A 20,781-nucleotide genomic window follows, 5' to 3' on the forward strand; every position below is an offset into this window, starting at 1 on the left:
TACAGCTCTGGCTTCTTAATACCCTGATGCAGCAGATATTATTTGATATCTGGGACCTCCTTCTTTCAAAGATGGAGGATACTATAGCTAAGGGATTCAAGGGTCGTAGGCAGCTTCCCTATGCTCACTAGATCACGTTCCTCATCCATAGAGTAGTACTTGATAAACCCCCTAGTATGATGGATGAGTATACAGGTGCCATCACAGAGTTTCTAGCTTACAACCTGTCACAGAGGATCAGACACACCACTCCTCAGGCACCCAGATAGCCTAGCCGTCATCCCGACATGCTAGAGTCCATAGCTCAACAGGATGAGATCATTAGAGGGATTACAGCCACTGAGGAGGAGGAGCTAGAGGCACAGCAGGAGGTGAGCGAGTATAGTGACAGCTCTGACGATGACTATCTGCCTATTCCTCAGATGCCTCCACGCAAACATGATGCAGAGGCCGGTAGCTCCAGTTCTGCTCTACCTGATCTGCAGACAGACCCCGCTCTCATTGCTATTCTTGAACGAATGCAGCAGACACAGGATAGACAGGCATAGGAGATAGCTGCTACTTTTGCCCAGTTTCAGACTCGACAGGACGAGTTCCAGAGGCAGCAGTAGGTCATGCAGCAGCAGCGGCAGATGCATCAGCAGCAGATACTCTTGCAGCAGCAGCTTATGGGTTTCATGCAGCATGTAGTGACAGCTCTTGGGGCCCCACTACCATAGACTTCACCCCAGCTTGCTCAGCCTGCTTCCACCATGATGACTCCAGCTATACAGTCCAGCGGGCTTTAGGGTCAGGGACAGCCTCTAGCTCCATTCACTTCACCTATAGTTCAGGTGTTTCAGTGGTTGTCTTCATCGGTGGTTGCCCCACAGTTCACTCCTTATCACACGGGTTTCTCACCAGAGCAGTCTCCCTCGCTATTTGTACCTGACACGTTGGTCTCTAGGAGTCTTGGAGCATCCTTCAGCGAGTTGACCGGCATGCCTACTCCGCCTCATATGCATACCGCCGGTCCGTCTACAGCAGCTCCAGCTATCATGACTACTCAGCGGCTCCCCTCGTCTGTCGCCTCGTCAAATCCTACGACAGATATACTAGCAGCTTTACAGGCAGCACCAGCCCCAGCTCAGACCCAGACTGCTTCAATGACACTTCCTGCCATAGAGGGTCAGTCAGTTCAGAGCTCAGGGTTAGATGATGATAGTGCCTAGTTCCAGCTTGCCCCACGTTCTTCAGTGCCCGGCTCGTCCACTGCAGCCCTGCCGATCGACCCCCTAGGCTTTGGTGTTTGACGCCAAAGGGGGAGAGGGAGTTCGAGTATGTAGTCTCAGGGAGAGCTACATTTAGGGGGAGCTAGTTATATAGTATTAGCTTATTATATATATTTGGAGTTTTATTTGTGTGATATACTATTACTTATGCATTCGTGTGTTTACCTTCATACATACTATTATATATATGTGATAGTGCTATCTACGTGATTGTGATAATGACATGTGTGATTTCTACTTTGCATCATTTAAATGTCATATCACTTGTGTTATGCTCATTTGCCCTTGCTTCCGCGTTTATTCTTTGAAGCAAATGAGCTTTGCTACTCGTACTCATGCTTAATTCATATTCTTTGAGTATATTGTGTTGGCTTGGGTCATATAAGCTTAACTAACACTTTTGTTCTTATCGACAAAAGCTTATATGAATTAAGCCCGTCAAAAACCTCACTCATTCACATACTCGAGGTGGTATTGTCATCAATCACCAAAAAGGAGGAGATTGAAAGCATCTAGGCATCTAGTTGGATTTCGGTGATTAATGTCAATACAAGACTACTATGACTAACGTGTATTTTGCAGAGGCAATTAAGTTAGGTTATGGTAATGAAGATCGATTGGGCAATCGAGGTTGTCATGCCCCTACGATGGAAATTGTTTTGGTTTTTTAAAGGATTGACGACAAGGTTAAGGACGACTAGTTCTAAGTGTTGATTGAAGTTGGAGAAATACTTAGAGTAGTTTAGGACTTTGTTTTTCCTTTGGCCATACTATTAAGGGGGGTATAGATGGGTAGCTTGACCTAGTTGAGTCTAGTGAGTTAGGTGTGGTGCACACTTGTTAAAACTAGCTCTAGGTAGCTCCTATGAATGTCTAAGATCCTTTGGAGCAAACTTCATTCACATATGATCGAGAGTTGTAAGTAAATGGAGGGTCAAATACTGACCGGACGCTGGCTCCGGTGTGACCGGACGCTGGCCGCAGGGTCCGGTCAGTTCATTTGATCGAGGAGAACAAGTCTGGTGTGATCGGACGCTGGAAGGTTATTGTGATCGGACGCTGAGGGCTAGCGTCCGGTCGACTCCAGTAAGGGTCCAGACTTGAGAAAGTGTGACCGGACGCGTCCGGTCAGTGCTGACCGGATCCTGAGGGTTCAGCGTCCGGTCGAGTCCAGTAAGCATCCAGTGAGGGTTTTATGCGACCGGACGCGTCCGGTCAGTGGTGATCGGACCCTACCAGCGTCCGGTCAACACAGTTTCACTGGTTCACGGGTTGAACTGACCGGAGCGTCTGGTCATCACGACCGGAGCGTCCGATCACCCTGCAGAAGCTCATAACGGTTTATTTTTTAGGCTGCCTTATAAATAGAAGCTGCACTTGTGAGTGGAGTTACTTTTACTCATTCCAACAGCTGAGAAACACGTTTGTGAGTGCCAAGAAAAGCAAGATCCTAGTGAGGTATTTGTGATTTAAGAATCCAAGAGTGAAACCTCATTAGTGAATCAAAAGTAGACAAGTGTGCATCCATCTTCTTATTTGGCTTCGCGTGGTCAAGTGAGAGTTCGTGCTTGTTACTCTTGGTGATCGCCATCACCTAGACGACTTGGTGGTGATTGGGAGTTTGAAGACCACCCAACGGAGCTTGTAGATGACCCAACTCAAGTTATGAGTGGCTTTGGGTGATTCGCCGCGATGGAGTATCGAAGAATCAATCCGTAGAGAGCACTTGATCCTTGCGCGGATCAAGGGGGAGCTACACCCTTGAGCGGGTGCTCCAACGAGGACTAGTGAAGAATGGCGACTCTCTGATACCTCGGCAAAACATCGCCGCGTTCCTATCTCTATTTACTTTGAGCATTTACTTTAAGTATTTACTTTGAGCAATTCAATACTTGTCTTTACATTCATAGAATTGCTATGCTAGAGTAAGCTTGGAACATAGGTTGCAAGTCTTTTGTGCGTTAATTTAATAGAAACACTTTTTTAGGCATAAGAGATTAATTGGGCTATCCGTAGGATTTGATTGTTGCAAGAAAATTTAGAATTAGTCCAATTCACCCCTCCTCTTAGGCATCTTGATCCTTTCAGCCGTATCTAGGAATAAACCACTAATTTCGAATATCTTATTCACGAAACATGACCACGAACTTGCGGTCGAGTTATTTTTAAATTCTATAAAAAACAAACGAAGTCCGAAAATCATGAAACTTGTTAAGATATCATGATATCATATGTGGAGGCTGTGATAAAAAATTAAGGAGGTTTCGTCCTCTTCATGAAATCATGAAACTTCTTCGGAGATTCTTCGGTTTGTAAGCATCGTACGTGACAACTTGCGCGGAATCTTCTCAATTTTTTATCATAGCCTTCACATATGATATCATGACATCTTAACAAGTTTCATGATTTTTGGACTTCGTTTATTTTTTATAGAATTTAAAAACAACTCGACCACAAGTTCGTGGTCACGTTTCATGAATAAGATGTTCGAAATTAATGGTCTATTCCTGGATACGGCCTCACATTATACTAAATAACATGAATATTATTTTTCCGTTTATTTTTTATTATTCGAATGACTAGCGGTTATAATTTGAATTATCCAAGAAAATTCAATTAAATGAAATAAATTAAAGAAATATAGAAAAAGTTCGAGAAATGTGCCACATTGGAACATGGAGTACCAGGTAGTATATGAGGACTGCAGAAAAAATTTGAAGGTCAAAAATGAAAAAATATGATTTACCGAGTATAAAAAATGACACTTGATAAATCACCGTTTTACCGAGTGTCAGAAGAAGACACTCGGCAAAGGGTTAACGGTGGCTGCCAGCTATTAACGGCGGCAGCCATTTGTCGAGTGTTTTCAAACCTGGTATTTGCCGAGTGCCGGTTGTTTTTCGAGTGCTTTCTCTTTGGCACTCGATAAATAGTCTCTTTATTGAACGCATGATAAAAAGCACTAGTAAGGTTATGTTTAGTTCCTCCATTTTTCAGAATTTGACACTATGCAAAAAGAAGATTCTCCGTCACATCAAACTTGCAGTACATGCATGGAGTACTAAATGTTGACGAAATCAAAAACTAATTGAACAGTTTGGTTATACTCTACGAGACGAATGTTTTGAGCCTAATTAGTCAACGATTGGACAATTATTATCAAATAAAAACAAAACACTACAATACATAAACAGTGCCGCCGAATCTGGCGGTGCCGAATCGGCCTCCAACTAAACACGGCAAGTGTGGGACACTAGACAAAGTCTCTTTATCAAATGTTCGATAAAAGACGCTAGATAAAATATGAGACACTAGATAAAGAAGCACCGGATAAAATGTGGGACACTAAGGACCCGTTTGGAGGAGCTCCCGGGTGCTCCGGCTCCGGTACTGTTCATGTACTGTGGCACGGAGCCGGCGGAGCTCGAAATCGTGGCTTCGCCGGCTCCTCCTCTTTTCGGCTTCTTTTCAGTTCATTTTGCGCCTCGATTTCCGAAACGGCTCCTGCTACAGTGTTGCTACAGTGCCCGAGGTGAGGAGCTGGAGCCGCCTGGAGCAGCGCCAAACGCGTCCTAATAAAGAAGCCGTCTCCGGCAGTGCTCCTTCCCCCCTCTCTCTCTCTCTCCTCCGTCCCGTCGCTGCGATCCCCCGAGGTTTCGCTCACACCAGTCACCTCCGCCTCCTCCCGCTTCGCGCGCGAACGCATCTCCTTCTATCGCTCCAGCCTCCAGCACACATCCCCATGCCCTCGCGATTCTGATCCGGCCACAGCCATGCAGCACCGCTCACCGGAGGCGGCGTCGGTCTCCGCTTCCCCGACGGCCGCGGCGTCGGCGGCCATGGCGCCGGGCGTCGGCGGGGTGGAGCCGGCCGTGACGCTCGACCAGGTCCCGCGCTGGAGCGACCCGGACCAACGCATCTCCCCGCTGTCGCCCACCGCCGCCGGATCTGACACCCCGCCCTCGTCCTTCCTCTCCTTCTCAGACCCGCTCACCGGGGACGACGCGGCCGCCGGGGCCGGGGGCCGTGGCGCGTCGCGGTTCCCCGTCGATCACGAGATCAACTCGAAGATCTACCTCTGGCGAGGCCACCCGTGGAGCCTCGAGGTCGACGCCGTCGTCAATTCCACCAACGAGGTCGGGATTCCTCTCCGCGGCTGCTTAGTTCTGAAATGCTTCGATTGAGATGCTGATGTCTAGTACTTGTGTGGTTGTGTAGAACTTGGACGAAGCTCATAGCAGTCCTGGGCTTCACGCTGCTACAGGGACGGGGCTCGCCGAGGAGTGCGCCACCTTGGTACTGTTTAATGCTGGCTTTGCTTCTAAATTTGGCTGCTAAGATGGGGATTGTTAGGTGGCTTTTCGTTTGTGAATGGTCTTGCAGGGTGGCTGCCGCACTGGGATGGCTAAGATGACAAATGCTTATGATCTTCCTGCCAGGTATATTTGATTAGTGACTGATGGCTTAAGAGGTTGCATCAGATTGCATACTATTGATGGGTTTTGTAGTGTTCACCAACAACATTGTTTTCTGGAAATTATAACGCTGAATAAGCCCCTTTAGGTGATACAGGAGCCCCCACCCCCACAAACAAAGGTCCTGGTATTGCTCATTTCAAATAGTATGGATTTTGGGCACGTTTTTTATGAGTTACAACTACAACTTGACACTGAACATCTTAGTTGTTATGGTTAGCTAGATTTATTCGTGTCTACCAAAATTTTGACGCGAGATCTAGTCTTGTTTACAAAACACACAAGGCACACTTATCGCAGACAGAGTGAGGGAAATTTGTGTCATTTTCCCCTACGTGGATCAGTAGCTTGGTTGTAAAAGAACCATGCATATGCAATGCACATATTATATTATAGGTGCATCTGTGGTGACTATATAGGAGTGAAATAAGCGATCATAGTGTTGTAACTTATAACTTAGGTGAGGTGATGGTAATTTCGGAGCACGCTTTTTTTCTTATTAATTGTTTGAGAAAGATAGGAACCATTATATGATTTGACCTTTATACAATAGGGCTATTATTTTCTTCATGGCATATTGCGGGTTACTATGGCTGACTATTTTAAACTCATCAAATTCATGCCAAAGGGTGCCTAGCTCAAACGGTTAGGTGACCCAGCGGCACTCCTCAGGTCCTGGGTTCGACTCCCCGTGGGAGCGGATTTCAGGCTGAGGTTAAAAAATCCCCTCGCCCGTCCCCATGTGCCAAAGCGCAGTGGAAGGCTCCCACCTGGTTCTCACAGGGTTACGACACCTCCTGCGTCAGGATGGGGGGCAGGGGTTCGGGGTTTTTCTCGATCTGTGTGAGAAGATCCTTCTTCTTAACGGAAAACCCGGGGGCCGTCATAACCCCTCCGTAGGTCGAGTTTTTTTTAAATTCATTTGTTTGAACCTTGAGAATCATTTATTTTAAACATATCACAGCAGAAATTTAGTGCTCTTTGTTAAGGCTCAAAAGTTAGTTATCTGGTTATGTAGGAAGGTCATCCATACCGTGGGCCCAAAATATGCTGTAAAGTATCACACAGCTGCAGAGAATGCGCTTAGCCACTGCTACAGGTCTTGTCTAGAACTGCTCATTGAGAATGGCCTTGAAAGGTACTTATTATGAAAAGGGGTATTTAGAAGTTTAGATTCCATTTCTAATGCTAGGTTTCACATTGAATGTTCTTCAACTTTTGCAAGTAATTTATTCTGCCTTTGATGTGGTTAGCATTGCTACTGGCTGCATTTACACAGAAGCCAAGAATTATCCTCGTGAACTAGCTGCTCATGTGGCAATAAGTGAGTTCGCTGATTTGCTTTTGCTTTTGTACAGTTTTACTATGGATGGGATTTGAAACATGATTTATTTTGTACAATGATTTACCTACTCCACGTTTAGTTTTTCATGTACTATATTCTTCGGTTGAGATTGAACAGGAACTGTGAGACGTTTCCTGGAGAAACAAAAGGACAAAATAACAGCTATTGTCTTCTGTACAATATCATCATCTGACACAGAGATATATAAGAGGTTCTCCAATCGAAGTCCACTATTAGTTTATCACGACAAATTTCCAATATAGGTTGATAATGTTTTATTCCTCAGGTTGCTTCCACTATATTTCCCTCGGGACAAGCAAGAAGAAGAGATAGCCGCGTTGAAGCTTCCAGCTGATGTTGGGGATGAGAATGGTGAGACAGTAATTGACGAAAGGAAAATAAGAATAAAGCCCTTGCCTGCTGGGGCAGCAAATAGCAAAACACCAATTCCTACACTTGCAGATATCCCTCTTCCTGATTCGAGATTGACACGTAGAAGGTGAAATTGAAAGCACATGCATTTTTCTTGGTTCTGGTGACTGGCAGAGATTACCTTAAAAGATATTCTGTGTGTGTTCACTTGTTTAGTTATTGTTCATTAAGAATTTATCTGGTTTATCTTAACAGGAATTCTTTCAAGTTGGACTCATATTTGGATCCTGCTTTTATGTCTATAATTAAGAATCCTGATCTCCGACGCAAGGAGCAATGGGAAAAATCTGCTCAGGCAAACAAGGGACTTAACTTGGCTAACATGCTTGGGTTTGGTGATCTTGGCAGTCCACCATTATCTGCTGCTGAAGAATATTCACTTCATTCACGATACCTTGCTAAAGCAAATTCTATGAATCTGTCAGATGTTGCTGAAATGAAAATAATGTAGGCAAACTTATTCAGTTTTTATTTCCTTTTGTGGATTCTCTCTCTCTCCCTCTCTCTCTCTCTCTCTCTCTCTCTTGCATTGCTTTACATTTGTGACGCTAAAGGATCTCTATCCATCATTTTTCCATATTCTCATGGTATTATTGCCTTTATTTTTATGCTCTATATCAATTACAGTTACCGTGGAGGAGTTGATAGTGAAGGGCGTCCAGTTATGGTCGTTGTTGGTGCTCACTTTCTTCTTCGCTGCTTGGATCTTGAACGATTTGTTCTATATGTAGTAAAGGTGATTGAATCTTAACTCTAATTGGACATAATTAGACTTTTGCTACAAGAAGAGTATCAATTGTTATCTTCCTATATGTAATCGTGCAGATGCCCTTAGTAATCATGTAGTTGCTGAGCCTGCCCAGTCATTCCTGTTCTCTCTTGACCCATACATGAATATCCTAATCTTATTATTATTCTTGTTCTTTGTCTTGGCAAAAATACTTGATGCAATTTGTCTATACTATTTTCTTATTATAAAGTGAATCCTCTTGGCAATGTTAGTTGTTTTGTAATGGGGCAGCACTGCCCAAGTATCCAGAAGGTAAACTAGATATTTTGATGTATGCGTATTAAAATTGCCGATGTCAAATAAATTGTTTTTTTTCTTTGTCCGTGAGTTGGCCTGGAGTTTCCAGTGTGAAGGATATGCTGGTTGCTGTGCAGCAAACTAAGTTTTATAACTTCTACACTAGTTCACATTCATGATTTGCAATACATTTACTATTTTTGAATGGTAGGTTTCCTATGGTGTCAAATTTTTCTGAAGGTTATAAAATATTAGCAAAATAATGAATTAAGCTATATCAGCAATTTAATCCAATGGTGGGAATGGGTTGGGCCTACAAAAGCAAACTCAAACCAGGCTTAATAAAAAGAGGAGAGGGGGGGGGGGGGGGGGGGGGGAGAGAGAGTTGTGCAAGCATTGTATAATGAAGTTCTTGTCATGCACTGTGCAAATAATTCCTCAGATTTCTCATCAAAATCCCTGGTACCTACTATCTTGATTCCTCATTGAATAGTATTTTCTTCATACCTTTTGGCTCATTTGAGCAATAAATTATGAAAGTATCATCATATGCCATCCTTGCAGGAGTTTGAACCTCTGTTTCAGAAGCCTTACACAATTGTCTACTTCCACTCTGCAGCATCATTACAACCGTAAGTGTTGGATAAATATTCAGGATGGAAACCACATCATTTTTTTGGCTCATTTGTCAACCCTGGTATGTGGAACTGTTTTTTTTTCATTTGAATTTACAGGCAGCCTGATTTAGGATTCATGAAACGGTTGCAACAGATACTAGGTCGGAAGCATAAAAAAATCTTCATGTGAGTATCTTATTTGACCTCATTACCTGGTTCTAGTTTTCTATTTGTAATATGTAGATTCTTGATAGCACAAATCTTTACAGACAATATATATACTCCACCCGACACTGGATTGAGAACAGCTGTTATGGTGATGCAGCTTTTTGTTGACGGGGAGGTACTTGCAGTGCAGCTAAACCAAAAACATTCTTTGAGCTGCTCCTTGCTTGAAATTTCTGTAATTTTTTTTTGTTTCGATTAGGTCTGGAAGAAAGTTGTATTTGTCGACAGACTTGTGCAGCTATTCAGATATGTGCCGCGTGAACAGCTAACCATTCCTGATTTTGTATTCCAGTAAGCAATCTATTACTTGTTAGCTTTTCTTAGAGGTCTGTTAGTTACTATAATCCGTCTCAAATAATCAATCCTGCAGGCATGATCTTGAAGTGAATGGTGGAAAGGGCATAATTGTTGACCCAAGAACAAAGCATGTCTACCAGAGACCATCTGGTTGATCTGTCATGAACCTGCAAATGAGCGCTTCACGGTACCACTCTCACTCTGTAGTCTGTACAGACTGTCCAGTCCTCTGTAGAAGAGTTCCCTTCTAGAGCTGTGCATTTTGTATCTAGTTGACATTGTTGCTCTGTGCTATTCCTTCTCCTTTTAGGGAGGCATATTTCTGTGTAAACAAATAAATGCCGCATCTAAATGTCTCTCAAGTTGCCTAGAGCTGGGCGTGCTCATTAGGTACTGTAAAATTTTGACAGGTCCATAGATAATATTGAGAAATAAGATTGCAGTTTGTTCCGTCTCAGAGTAATTGATCGGCGCATGGAATGTCTTAATAGGTTGAAGACTGATCTGTTTGCTGTTGCAAACAATAGTAGCAAGTCCTCAAGACGAGGAAGAATAAAATCTGGTCTATTTTGCTTTAGGTTAACTGCATGAGGTAGTCTGACAAAATTTGTGATTATATAATTCTGATCCTGAGGTTCACCGTCTAAATATGATACTCTCAATACCTTTTAATTATTTTTTTTAATCATGAACCCATTTTGGAGGTTTTCGAGTTATTTGGCAACGGTTTGTCTTCAAGTTTAACTTTATTTTGCCACCTTGAATTCTCTCTTCTGATGGCCTTAGCTGACAAAAAAAGGAGAACGCCAACTTAAAGGAAAAGCTGCTGCCGCATCACCTTAAAAACCACCTAAAAAATGGTCGATGGGTCAAAATCAAACGGCTATGATAGTTGGGTGCTAAATTTGGATATAACTAGTGCCGATGGTCAAAGTTAGACAAACAGAAGATGTGATGTACGGAGTACTCCGTATAAAATACACCTAATTCCTAATGCATAAGTCTGCTCCATAAACTAAAAATGTCAACTCATTTGAAATTAATACGGTTGACAGTTAATCCATAAAATCCAGCTTATATTACAATGCGAACCCCATCAAAGCATGATGCTTGATAGACTGACGACGTGCAGCTCTTGCGTTGCTTCATGCCGTGGACAGCTATGGAATGTAAATAAACAGATGACATGAATCAAGACGCCATCCTTCATTGAAAGTTCAGAAGGGAAGGAGTAAACAATCTCTAAATTGGCAAACGATAAGGACCGCAGCATATCATACCATCTACTACAACGGGAGAAGATCGCTAGAATTAAATTGTGAGTTGTGACACACCAGCGGTTAACTAAATTATGAGTAAAGTGCACCAGCGGTCTCTAAACTTATACCGTTGTGTCATCCCGGTCCCTAAACTCGCAAATCGACCGTTTAGGTCCTCAAACTTATTCATCTGTGTGATCTCGGTCTCTAAACTTGTTCGGCTGTGTCATCCTGGCCCCTAAATTTGCAAATCGAACATTTATGTCCTCAAACTTGTTCAGTTGTGTCATCCCGGTCCCTAAACTTGGTTTCGAGTCTCATCTGAGTCAAAACAGGGTGATCTAAAAACTTTATATCAAAAAATAATTCATAACTTTTTCATATGAACTTGAATGAAGACAAACTTTATATCAAAATTGAAGCCCTCGACGCGATCTACGACTTTGTAGTTGAAATGTTTTTGAATTAAAACTGTTTAGAGTCCCAAAATATTATTGTATGTTTATAGATTTTGAAAATTGAAATTTAAAATTAAATTTTGGGACACTAAATGACTTCAAACAAAAAACTTTTCAACTACAAAGTTGTAGATCGTATTGAGAACTATAACTTTCATATAGACCATATTAATATCCAAGATTGTTTGATAATTTTAAATTTCAAATTTCAAAATCTTGCAATATGAAAAAACGGGGCCAATTAGTTTAGTGGGATTATCCGTTCCTGTAATGATGTCAGGCGTACTACTACCGCCGCAAATCAGTTCTGAATTGTGAATTGTGAATCGGCAGATGGATTGCAGCTCCAAACTGGAAGTCAAAGGCCACTTTTAGCTGCTGCTGAAGATGTCAAATAGCATAAAGCAATTAGCCGACTACTACTGGCTTTCTGCATTGTTCTTGTTCTGAAATTATCTGATATTATTTCTTGCAAGATGAAAAGGACTGTCAGAAATGGAAACTAGATATAAATAATGTACATACGCGCCACGTCCCCAGTAACGAATTGCTGTAAGTTGCTCATTTTCTATTAATATATGCTCGAAAAAGCTCTTGTTTTTGTTTTTTTTTTCCTAAAAAAAATCAAGCATTGCAACTTTGCAAGAATAAAATATTCGACAAAAATTCAAAAAACTTTTGCATCAATGCTGCGTTCAGGATGCGGTTGCTTGCTACCACTACGACCATGGCAACCAAATCCACCGTATCGGTTGCTGCGCCACCGGTTCCGTGTCTATTTGGAAAGTCGAACCTTCTAAACATTTCAACAATTAAACTAGGAGCTTGTAAAGTCATCTCCAATGGAACGAGTTAGATACAGACTCGTAGGCACGGAGCTAGCGATGGGGCTACGGGGGCTCCAGCCCCCCCTACCGCTCGCAAGCAAGTGAAGCTCCGTAGAGTCGCCGTCTGAAATTTTAGCTGTAGATGTACATGTAGGAGGAGCTGAGATTTATTGAACCTTTTTTTTTTTTTTTTGCTAATTGTCCGTTGTTTAGCCTCTCCTAAATTTTTTCCCAGCTTCGTCCCTGCAGACTCGTAGGTGTCATCTCTCATCTCATCCTATATATTCCAAACATAAGGTGTTTTATTTATATATATTTCTTGCATTTTAAGATAAGATAGAGAAATTATGTCTCATGTATTGGGGCGCGCAGAAAACTTAGCTCTTCTCTTCATGTCAGCTCAAAGGGTTTTTTTTTTGTCTTTCTTTTCTTCCCTGATATCTAATACTAGCTTAGAGCTACTGAACGTGCACTAAGAGTAAGTATAGTACAATAATGATGGAGGAGAGTATAGAGAACAAAGAGAAGAGCTTGACTCTTAAAGAAAGTATAATAATACACCTCAACTTCTTATAGCTAAACTAACTTAGCAAAATCTTACGTGTAAGAGAGAGAAAGAAGAAAAGAGAGAGAGAGAAAAAAAAAAGAGAATGAGCTTGTTCGCAAGATCCAGCCCCGAGTGCTTGCGCGGTTCCCCGTGGTTTATGGGGCCCGCCACCACCGAGCTCCCGTAACTCAACCATCCGCGTCGCAGCGATGCGCCCGTCGCTAGCCCGCACCTCGCCGCCGGCTTCGCACCCCCGCCTAGCAGGACCGCAATCGCGCAGTTCTCCTTGCTGCTTCCGTCGTCGTCCGCGCCGCCGTCGCGCGCAGGTCGTCTACGCCGCGTTCGCCGCCGTCCTCACGCAGGCCGCCATCGTCCTTGCCGCGTCCGCCGCCGTACTCTCCGCCATCGCGCGCCTCATCGCTTCCGCCGTCGTCCTCGCCGTGTGCGCCGTCGTCTGCGCCCCGGCCGCCTCCGCGCAGCAGCCGACATCGTCCGCGCCCGGACGATGTCTGTGCCACGAACGCCGTCCGTGCAGCAGCTGCCGCCGTCCGCGTAGCAGACGCCGCCGTCCTCGCTGCAAGCTGCGTGACGGAATGGTGCGGAGGGAATGAAGGAACGGAAATGAAAGGTGGGTGGGTCCCACAGCTAATAAAAATGATATTTAAAATAGGAGAAGAGATTAGTTTGTTGTATTGCCTGTTTATTATGTTGATCTATTGCTGCATTGGCTTGGTCTATAGACAAACTTATTAAACTTGCTGTAAATGTTGTGTTCTGGCCTTATAAAATTATTATCTTAAAAATCTTGCCCAGAAATAATAATAATAATAATAATAATAATAATAATAATAATAATAATAATAATAATAATAATAATAATAATAATAATAATAATAATAATAATAATAATAATAATAATAATAATAATAATAATAATAATAATAATAATAATAAAGAAAATTCTTATACAGATCAGATGGCGTTGGGCATAACTTGAATGAATTAGACTAGTTCAAAATGCAATGACTCGGCAATCCACATTGCAAACAACGAGTTGGGCACGAGAGCCTATGCAGCGTTGTGTCCAAATATCAAGTAAATATGAGGAGAGGATTAGGAGAAAATAGGTGTGACCTAGGTTAAAGTAATAATAAAAAAGTTCTTCACAGATAAATAAGAGATAACTACTATATGGTTTTGTTTCTTGTAACTTTTCTGCAGCCAAATTAGTTTGGTTTCTTATAACTTGACTTGTAGCGAAACTAGTTTGGTTCTTAAAACTTACTTGTAGCCAAACACTGGCTTTATTATTGGATTTGCTGTAACTCTAAATCTTAAAATGAAGCTAGCTGTACGGCTGTACCTCTTAAGCAAAGCATTTGACATTCGGAATACTCCAATCTTTTATTACCAACATGTCAGTCTATCTCTATCAGGGACCATATGTAGGGTACGGAGCCATGCCATGCATTATGCATGCAGCCCATATACAGGAGGTATTTTATACGTGCAACAAGCCAATGTGAGATTGGCGTACTAATTCGTTGTCTGCATCTTGCCGGTTTGATTGCCTATATATATGAAACAACGATTAGGAAACTGACCAAAGCAAGCAGGCACACCGATCTTTTCTGACAGTTTCCTCTCCCTCTCTCCGATCCTCTCTAGTAGAGGTAACTTCTTGCAGCAGCCGAGGGAAAGCTCGACTGACACAATGGCGGGAGGTCAGCTCAACGTGCTGGCCACACTCGACCAGGCCAAGACGCAATGGTACCATTTCATGGCGATCGTCATCGCCGGCATGGGGTTCTTCACCGACGCCTACGACTTGTTCTGCATCGCGCTCGTGACCAAGCTCCTCGGCCGCATCTACTACTCCGACCCCACCTCCAAGGACCCCGGCAGCCTCCCGCCCAACGTGTCGGCCGCCGTGACGGGCGTCGCGCTCTGCGGCACGCTCGCCGGACAGCTCTTCTTCGGCTGGCTCGGCGACAAGCTCGGCCGCAAGAGCGTCTACGGCTTCACCCTCATCCTCATGGTGCTCTGCTCCGTCGCGTCGGGCCTCTCGTTCGGACACACGCCGAAGGGCGTCATCGCCACGCTCTGCTTCTTCCGCTTCTGGCTCGGCTTCGGCATCGGCGGCGACTACCCACTGAGCGCCACCATCATGTCCGAGTACGCCAACATGAAGACCCGCGGCGCCTTCATCGCCGCCGTGTTCGCCATGCAGGGCTTCGGCATCCTCTTCGGCACCATCGTCGCGCTCGTCGTCTCGGCGGCGTTCCGGAACGCGTTCCCGGCCCCGCCGTACTTCGTTGACGCCCAGGCGTCGCTCGTCCCGGAGGCCGACTATGTCTGGCGCGTCATCCTCATGTTCGGCACCGTCCCGGCCGCGCTCACCTACTACTGGCGCGTGAAGATGCCCGAGACGGCGCGGTACACGGCGCTCATCGCCCGGAACACGAAGCAGGCCACGGCCGACATGGCCAAGGTGCTCAAGAAGGAGATCGAGGAGGAGGAGCAGGCGGAGCGGCAAGTGGTCGGCGCCGACACCTGGGGCCTCTTCTCGGCGCAGTTCCTCCGGCGCCACGGCCTCCACCTCTTGGCCACCACCAGTACGTGGTTCCTGCTGGACATCGCCTTCTACAGCCAGAACCTGTTCCAGAAGGACATCTTCACCAAGGTCGGGTGGATCCCGCCGGCGAGGACCATGAACGCCATCGAGGAGGTGTACCGCATCTCGCGCGCCCAGGCGCTGATCGCGCTCTGCGGCACCATCCCGGGCTACTGGTTCACCGTCGGCCTCATCGACGTTGTGGGCAGGTTCTGGATCCAGATCATGGGCTTCTTCATGATGACCGTGTTCATGCTCGCGCTCGGGGTGCCGTACGAGCACTGGACCAAGGCGTCCAACCACACCGGCTTCGTCGTGCTATACGGGCTCACCTTCTTCTTCGCAAACTTCGGGCCCAACAGCACCACCTTCGTCGTGCCGGCCGAGATTTTCCCGGCGAGGCTCCGGTCCACGTGTCACGGCATATCGGCGGCGGCAGGCAAGGCCGGCGCCATCATCGGCGCGTTCGGGTTCCTGTACGCGGCGCAGGACCCTAAGAAGCCCGACAAGGGGTACTCGCCGGGCATCGGCATCCGCAACGCGCTCTTCGTGCTCGCCGGAACCAACTTTCTTGGCATGCTCATGTCTCTGTTCGTGCCGGAGTCCAAGGGCAAGTCGCTTGAGGAGATCTCCAAGGAGAACGTGGACGAGGAAGCTGAGGCCAAAGTGTAGAGAGATCTGCACCGCCTCTGCACGTACATTGCACTTTCTGCGTGCATGCATATGTGATGCACGGATGGTTTGTTTGTATGCTTTTGCTTCTGTCATTGTGTGATTTATTACCTTCTGATTTTGTTGCGGTTTGTGTATAATTCGGAACTATTTCCGGGTACTTTCTCGATCGAGAATTTCATTTGCGTTGGTGTTTGTGTTGGTTGTCTAGCATTCTCATCAGTAAATAAAAGCTACGGTACATATGTTTCTGCATTTCTCCTATGCCATCCGAATTATCCTATCCAAAGGTCCATTCTATTGAGGGCACGTTCGGATTCTTTGGAACCGTTCCCAGCCGGACTAGTGTTTTCACAAAATTGTATAACATGGGAACTATCCCGGGCATGGAATGCCCATTCCGGAAGAAACGAACGGGGCCTGAAGCGGAACAATTCTGATACCCATTGATTGGGGAGATGTATCTCAATTCTTAAGTGATGGTCAAGATCACCATTCATACAAGTAGATCACCATCAACCACATCACATACACCATACGCGCAATCATACACATTACACAAGCAAGTTCAAGCTTACATTCTTTGAGATCGCAGCAAGATTGTTCCAACGCTCTTGTTATATTGATTGATGAGAAAACAAGAGTGGACACTATTTTGGTATCAATCTGTTAGGAATAGGTTTACATAGTTACGGTTCATTTACATTACCATCTAATATAATTACATAACATAAAACCTTCAGGTTTTTTCCTTTTTTGTTTGATTTGAGAACCCTTTGAAAAGACGTTCAAGGGGTTCTCGAAAATTCGAGATAGATCTAATTAGACTTTTTTTTACTTTTTTCTGAATTTTTTATTTTTCCACTCTGGAATATAGAGTGGACTGGTTAAAAAAAGAAAATCCTATTTAGTATAAGCGGTGGACACCGAGGCCGCGCTGCTGCCACCACCGCTGCCGTTGCAGAGGAGGCTGGCGGTGTCGAAGCGGCTGCATCCCCGTTCGCGGTAAGCGTTTTTTCTGGTGGAGTCCGTAGTACTTCTTGTTTGCCCATCGGTCGCATGCTGACCTTGGGAGTGTCTTTGCTTCCAGCCAGACGCATCTGGTGGAAGATCCTCCCTTGGCGCCCCGTAAGACGCTCAAGGTGAATGTTAGCTCCTCCGCCCATCAGGCAGCGGAGGCGCAGGCTGGCGTGCAGCGTGGCGCGGCGTCGGGCGGGGCCGTTTTGGAGGAGGCGGCTGCCCAGGAAAAGGGTGCCGAGGCAGCCGCGGAGCGGGTGGAGGAGGAGGAGCCCACGCCTCGCGATGTCGCGGGTCTTGGGACGAAGGAGGCTGGGGCGTCCACCATTGCCGAGGCCATTGAGGGTGAGGCCGGAGCCCCCAAGACCTCTGAAGCCAGGGCGGTGGATGCTGGGGCCACCGAGGTAGAGATGGCGGAGGCCAGAGCCCCCGGGTCCGTCGAGGCCGAGGCGATGGAGGTGGAGACGGAGCAAATTTTGGCGCCGCCCCTGGTTCAGACAATCTCGTCTGATGATTCTTCCCGAGGGAAGGAGGCGACGAACGTCGAGGCGGCCAGTACCGCGGAGCAGCCGGTCCCAGATCCCGCCGAGGGGAGTTCGGCCCTTGCCCGGCTACGGCCCGAGCCCCGTGGGTGGAACTTCCCGCGTGTTTTCTGGCAGAACCAGGCTGATCCCGAGGGGGAGCCTGTGTTCGCCCTTGAAGATATCGCAGAGGGGGGGTGGTGGAATACCCTCGAGCAGTACCGCCAACTGGCAGTGCGGTCGCTGCAGACGGCGATGACTATAATGGGACGGGACTTGCCCGGTGTCACCCAGGTAAGTACTTTCCTCTCCCGTGCCGAGTTGTTTTCTCTTCGAGTCCCCTCGCAGTGTTTTGACGCGCGTTTCTTTCCTTTATAGGAGCTCGAGACCCGGTCCCTTGGGAAATCGGTGTTCCTACGAAGGGAGAGGGATATCTGGGACCAGCTCCGGCGGCAGAAGGGCCTGCTTGCCGACGCCCAGGGGCTTTTGTCAGCGCGGAGTGCGGAAGTGGAGGACCTCCGCCTTCGTTGTGCTGACCTTCAGGCCGAGTTGGTCACGGCTAAGGGGTAGGCTGCCCCCTTGGTGGCGAAGATCAAGGAACTGGAGGAGGAGCGAGACTCCTTCAGGTCTCGGGCCCAAGAAGCGACGGCCTCTGCGAAGGCCACAGCCGGGCAGCTGGGTGCGGAGCAGAGCGAGCATCAGGCGACGAGAGTCGCCTTGGCAGAGGTTACCAAGGCGGCCGAGGCCTCTCGGGTCGAGGTCCTAGCCTGGAAGAACAAGGCCGAGGGTAAGTTCCGCTGAACCGTGTTCCTTGTTCCATTTGTTCCGGTTCGCGTTTGACTCCTGACCCCTCGTTGCGACGTAGATCTGAAAAAAGAAGCTTCCCAGGCGGCTGAGGCCTCCGTCGCAGCGCAAGCGGTGCTGGATGCTGAGGTCCGGGAGCACGAGGCGTTACGTAGCGCTGTCCGTACCGCCTGCGAGGCCCTGGACGTCGAGGAGGTCCAATCAGCCAGCTCCCTTGGGAGCCGCCTGATTGCGTTGAGCGGCCGCGTCCACGAGAGGCTCTGGGGGGCGTTGCACATGGGTGTCAAGCGCGCCCTGGCCGTCGTCTCTTCGCACTACGCCATCAACCTCGAGGCTGTCAGCGACGGCTATGTGTTGCCAGAAGATGACGAGGAGGCTGATGCGGAGGTCGTGAAGCTGTTGGAGGTGGCCGAGGCACCTGGCACGGCGCTGGCTGGTCTATTTGAAGAAGAGGTGGTCCCTCCCGCGCCGGCCACCGATCCTTGAGCTTTGACCTGGGCCAAAAGGGGCCATGTAACCGGATTGAGTTAGTTGCTGTATCGTGACGTTTTTGTGGCTGTTGAGGCCTTTTAAAGTATTTGCGTATGTGCGTCTTTTAACCGTTTTCTGTTCTACTTCCAAGCCTATGCCCTCTGTCTCGATCTTAGGAACCCGCAAAGAAATCCCTCGGGACTTAAGCCGTCCTTCGACGAAGGGTGGTGAGGGAGCTGCCGTAGCCTAGAGGCGTAGGCCGTTCTCACGACTCGACCGGCCCTTTGGCCTCTAGACAAACTTTTGGTCTTTTGGGTTTCTTGTGAAGGTCCCGTCGGAGCACGAGAGAGTTTGGCATAGAAATTTTTTGAAAGACCATTAACAAACGGTGTTCGAGACTTAGGGGGTTTCGGGACTTAGGGGGTTTCCCCTTTTTAGCCCCCGAGGGAGGCTCGACTCTGCAGAGGCAGAGCCGAGTCTCCCTTATAGCGCTATTGTGACATCGAGCCCCGCTCTCTGCATAGAACTTCCTCGGAGCCTACGCTGTCCTTTGGGTGAAAAGGTGGTGAGGGAGCTACTGTAGCCCGGAGGCGTAGGCCGTTCTCACGGTTCGGCCGGCCTTTTCGCCTTTGAGACGATCGTACGGTCCTTAGGTTCTATACAATCGACTTGTCTATAAGGGGGGGGGGGTTCCTCAAAAGATTATAACAACTAAGAACGCTTCTTTATTGTATTTCGAGAAACAATGTAAACAACGTTTGGAAATTTAAGGGTAGAAACGACGTAGCTGTTCTATGTTCCAAGCGTTTGTGAAGATTTCGCCCTTCTCGTTGGCCAACTTGTAGGTCCCGGGCTTCAGCACTTGAGCGACGATGTACGGCCCTTCCCAGGATGGGGTCAGCTTGTGGCGGCCCTTGTTGCTCTGCCTCCGTCTCAGCACCAGGTCGCCCACCTTTAGGTCTCGGCTTTGAACGCGCCGGGCTTGGTAGCGCCGTAGGGCTTGCTGGTACCTGGCTGAGTGCAGCAGCGCGACGTCTCGGGCTTCCTCCAGTTGGTCGAGGGCGTCTTCGCGGGCAGTGCGGTTGCTTTGCTCGTTGTACGCCTGTAGCCTCGGGGAACCGTATTCTAAGTCAGTGGGGAGGATGGCCTCGGCTCCATAGACCAGGAAGAATGGTGTGAATCCCGTGGCTCGGCTCGGGGTATTTCTTAGGCTCCAGATGACTGACGGGAGTTCGGCAAGCCATTTCTTGTCAAACTTCTTCAATTGGTTGAATATTCTTGGCTTAAGGCCTTGTAGGATCATGCCGTTGGCACGCTCTACTTGGCCATTCGTCCTTGGGTGCCCTACGGCCGACCAAGCCACCCGGATGTGGTGGTCGTCGCAGAATGTTAGGAACTTGCGTCCGGTGAATTGTGTCCCATTGTCAGTGATGATGGTGTTAGGAACCCCGAACCTGTGGATGATATCGGTAAAGAACAGCACCGCTTGCTCGGATTTGATCTGAGCGATCGGACGAGCCTCGATCCATTTGGAGAATTTGTCGATAGCTACCAGCAGATGGGTATGGCCCCCGGATGCCTTCTACAGAGGCCCAACCATGTCCAGCCCCCACACAGCGAATGGCCATGTGATGGGGATGGTTTGGAGGGCTTGGGCCGGAAGGTGCGTCTGTCGAGCGTAGTACTGGCATCCCTCGCAGGAGCGTACTAGCTTCGTAGCGTCGGCCACCGCTGTTGGCCAATAGAAACCTTGGCGGAAGGCGTTACCTACGAGCGCCCGAGGCGCCGCGTGGTGCCCACAGACTCCCGCGTGTAAGTCCCAAAGTAAGGATTGGCCAGCCTCGGTGGTGATGCATCGTTGGAGAACACCAGATGGGCTACGCCTATACAACTCGTCGT

At 47.2% G+C, this 20,781-nt stretch overlaps 2 protein-coding genes across 4 annotated transcripts; both read left to right on the forward strand.

The window, feature by feature from the left end:
• Positions 1 to 4,876: 4,876 nt before the first annotated feature.
• LOC136552854 (uncharacterized) lies at positions 4,877 to 9,813 on the forward strand. Of its 3 annotated transcripts, XM_066544427.1 has the most exons (14): positions 4,878 to 5,407; positions 5,490 to 5,567; positions 5,655 to 5,710; positions 6,765 to 6,884; positions 7,000 to 7,070; positions 7,209 to 7,302; positions 7,378 to 7,590; positions 7,719 to 7,970; positions 8,151 to 8,259; positions 9,115 to 9,182; positions 9,285 to 9,353; positions 9,437 to 9,510; positions 9,595 to 9,686; positions 9,766 to 9,813. In XM_066544427.1, the coding sequence occupies exons 1-12, from the start codon at positions 5,045 to 5,047 to the stop codon at positions 9,501 to 9,503; spliced, it is 1,560 nt and encodes a 519-aa protein (XP_066400524.1). In that variant the 5' UTR covers positions 4,878 to 5,044; the 3' UTR covers positions 9,504 to 9,510; positions 9,595 to 9,686; positions 9,766 to 9,813. The 3 variants fall into 3 exon arrangements, with proteins under 3 accessions (XP_066400531.1, XP_066400524.1, XP_066400539.1); XM_066544434.1 differs by lacking the exon at positions 6,765 to 6,884 and having other exon boundaries at positions 4,877 to 5,407; XM_066544442.1 differs by lacking the exons at positions 9,437 to 9,510; positions 9,595 to 9,686; positions 9,766 to 9,813 and having other exon boundaries at positions 9,170 to 9,182; positions 9,285 to 9,313.
• A 3,075-nt stretch (positions 9,814 to 12,888) lies between these two features.
• LOC136552844 (inorganic phosphate transporter 1-2) lies at positions 12,889 to 16,282 on the forward strand. Its single transcript, XM_066544421.1, has 2 exons — positions 12,889 to 13,411; positions 14,452 to 16,282. Exon 2 carries the CDS (start codon positions 14,498 to 14,500, stop codon positions 16,067 to 16,069), a length of 1,572 nt encoding a protein of 523 aa, XP_066400518.1. The 5' UTR covers positions 12,889 to 13,411; positions 14,452 to 14,497; the 3' UTR covers positions 16,070 to 16,282.
• The last annotated feature ends 4,499 nt before the right edge of the window (positions 16,283 to 20,781 follow it).

Source organism: Miscanthus floridulus, chromosome 1 (assembly GCF_019320115.1).
Source record: "Miscanthus floridulus cultivar M001 chromosome 1, ASM1932011v1, whole genome shotgun sequence".
NCBI classification, from domain to species: Eukaryota; Viridiplantae; Streptophyta; class Magnoliopsida; order Poales; family Poaceae; genus Miscanthus; species Miscanthus floridulus.